Genomic DNA, 2,542 nt, shown 5'->3' with positions numbered 1-2,542 from the left:
ATGACTTTTTGTTTGTCTGATATGTGTCAAACCAAAAGGGAAAACAACGTATTTAGATATAGATTCTTTTTTTTTCCTTTGTGTACACATTCAGTTTTATTGTAAAAAAGCAACTTGTACACTTTTAACGTTTAAAAGTGGGCATCATCTTTCCTTTCCAGTGAAACAAAAAGAAAATTTAAAAATAAACAGGAACAAAATTACAATAGAGAATGCCAATTCCAAATAAGATCCTACAGGTTCTGCTGATTCTCCCATTGAGTGGCAGGGCTCAAGTCATCATTAGGAGAGAATTTATTTTAAAAGTGTCATCTTAAACTGCAAGGATGTCTGTCAAATGTCACAATTAAACATGCCAAAGGAGAAGCCATGTGGTCAAAATGGCCACTTACCCCACCCAAACATCTCAAACCCACCCTTTGCTGACCTTCTATAACTCCATTTTTTAAAGTTTTTTTTTCTTTTTTTAAACAAGAGAAAGTAGACAGATACATGTTAGTAAATGCTAACTGTCCATATTCACATAGAGACACAGTGTACTCTCTGAGCCCAATATACAGAGAAAGGAGGAAAAAAGCTAGAATTCTAGGCACTACTACACAGGGGCCTAGCACCCTCCAGCTTCCAGCAAGGCGACGGGAGCACGTTTTTCTTTTTTCCCACAGAGCTCGGTGGTGGTGATTCCATACAGTTTTTGTTAAGACAGGAAGGGATAAAAGGAATTTCAAACAGAAAGGGATAGAGACTCTTTTCCCATTGTAACCTGCTCAAGATATTTCCCCCAAAATAAGTTGAGAACCATGGTGTACTGAAAAGAGACCTCAAAAACAGGGTGACTGAGCACAAGAGGGAAGCAAAACAAAAAAAAAAGACTGCAACTTGCTCCCAGGGACTGGAGAAAATTTAAAAAAAGGAAGGTTGCAATCCATCAGTGTTCTATTAGTCATCTTTGCCTTCATCCTTCTCTCCTTCCTCCCCTTCATCATCGTCTTCATCTTCTTCACCTTCATCCTCATCCCCTTCTTCGTCAATATCTTCTAATCCTTCCTCCTCTTCATCATCATCATCATCTTCTTCTCCTTCTCCTTCTTCATCATCCATATCAGGAACCAAGTAGTACTGTAATGGGTTTGGCCAAATATCATCTTTGATGACCTCTCCTGATTCATCAGCACCTGCATCAGAATGGTCAGTAAACCAGGTAAAGAAGCTCTCTGGTTCCTCATGCTGCCTCTTCCCGCTGGCTTTATTCTGCGTTTGACTTGAACGTTTCATCAAATCCTTTCCAGATTTCCATTTGATTTCGGTGGACTTTGAAGATGGATCACCACTCTCATTCAGATGAAATTCTTTGGAGAGAACTTTATTTTCATAGTAAGGATTTTCATCAAAATAGAAATCTATTCTGTAACCTGATTTAATATCTTCAAATTCTGTCACTTCAACTCTGGTCAAATAATGCAGTGCCTCTTCGTCCTCCTCCCCACGCAGTGCAGACACTTGTGGATGGTTGACAAACGTTGTGACCCAAAAATTTGGGATTTTGGCGATCAATTCTGACCTCTTCTGAAAAAATGGTTGGCGGAGCTTGTTATATTTCTCTTCTACTTTCAAAATCTCCTCACTGGCTTGTTCATTAAGTCTGTCTATTTCATTTTGTACTTCATCAATGTGTTCAATTGCTTCTTGCTGTTCTTTTTCCCCCTTCTTCGGCAAGCCTGCAGAGGCCGATGTCTCGTCCAGTCCCTGAGCAGGAGGTGGTCTTGGTTTCTTCTTCTCAGGCGGGAGTGGAGACTGGCATTTGGGGGCCATGCTGCTGGGGAAATCTGAGAACTGGAGCACAAGTCTTCTTGCTGGTCCAGAAGCAGGCAGAACACTGACGATATAAATTCTTAACTGTACCATCAAACCACCCTGGACTTTCTTACAATTGTTTCTATCAATTGCCCATTCCCTCAATCTACAATTGAGAACAAAGAAGTCTCCAGTAGAGCAGGATTGCAATTATTTGTTAACATTTGATCCATGAGACTGGATAGTCTCTTAGTCAGTTCAGGCTGCCATAACAAGTTACCATAGACTGGGTGGCTTAAAAGACAGAAACGTATTTGTCACAGTTCTAGATGTTGGAAGACCAAGATTTGGTTGCCAACAAGGCCAGGTGCCCAGTGAGGGCGCCCTTCCTGGTTTGCAGATGGCTGGGTCCTTGCTACCTACTCACATGGCAGAGAGCACAGAGAGAGAAGAAGCAACCTCTCTCGTTTCTTTGCTTATAAGGTACTAATTCAATCATAAGTGCTGCACTCTCATGATTTAATTACCCCCCAGAGTTCTGATTTTCAAATTGCATCACATTCATAATTATAGTTTCAACATAAATTTGATGCTGGGGCTGGAGGGGGATGGCGGTGCAAACATTCAGTCAATAGCAATAGCAAGTATCTTTCCCAGAAATGAGACATTGAGAATGAGAGAAAGTTACTCTGCCTGATGATGGGAATTGTAACATGTAAGTTCAAGAATTATTACAGGGCCAGGTACA

General features: G+C 40.8%; 1 protein-coding gene across 2 annotated transcripts; it reads right to left on the bottom strand.

Moving 5' to 3' along the window:
* Nucleotides 1–276: 276 nt before the first annotated feature.
* LOC116548082 (protein SET-like) lies at nucleotides 277–2,131 on the bottom strand. Of its 2 annotated transcripts, XM_032273736.1 has the most exons (2): nucleotides 1,049–2,131; nucleotides 277–1,003 (listed from the first exon to the last, which is right to left on the bottom strand). In XM_032273736.1, exons 1-2 carry the CDS (start codon nucleotides 1,903–1,905, stop codon nucleotides 940–942), a joined length of 921 nt encoding a protein of 306 aa, XP_032129627.1. In that variant the 5' UTR covers nucleotides 1,906–2,131; the 3' UTR covers nucleotides 277–939. The 2 variants fall into 2 exon arrangements, with proteins under 2 accessions (XP_032129627.1, XP_032129626.1); XM_032273735.1 differs by having other exon boundaries at nucleotides 277–2,131.
* Nucleotides 2,132–2,542: the final 411 nt, after the last annotated feature.

The sequence above is a fragment of the Sapajus apella genome, unplaced genomic scaffold (assembly GCF_009761245.1).
Source record: "Sapajus apella isolate SASKATOON/1434 unplaced genomic scaffold, GSC_monkey_1.0 scaffold6870, whole genome shotgun sequence".
Taxonomy (NCBI): domain Eukaryota; kingdom Metazoa; phylum Chordata; class Mammalia; order Primates; family Cebidae; genus Sapajus; species Sapajus apella.
This window is presented reverse-complemented; position numbering and strand designations above follow the sequence as displayed.

Excerpts from the sequence above, each read along its gene's own strand:
- LOC116548082 (XM_032273735.1), bottom strand. The coding sequence starts at position 1,905 with ATGGTACAGTTAAGAATTTATATCGTCAGTGTTCTGCCTGCTTCTGGA.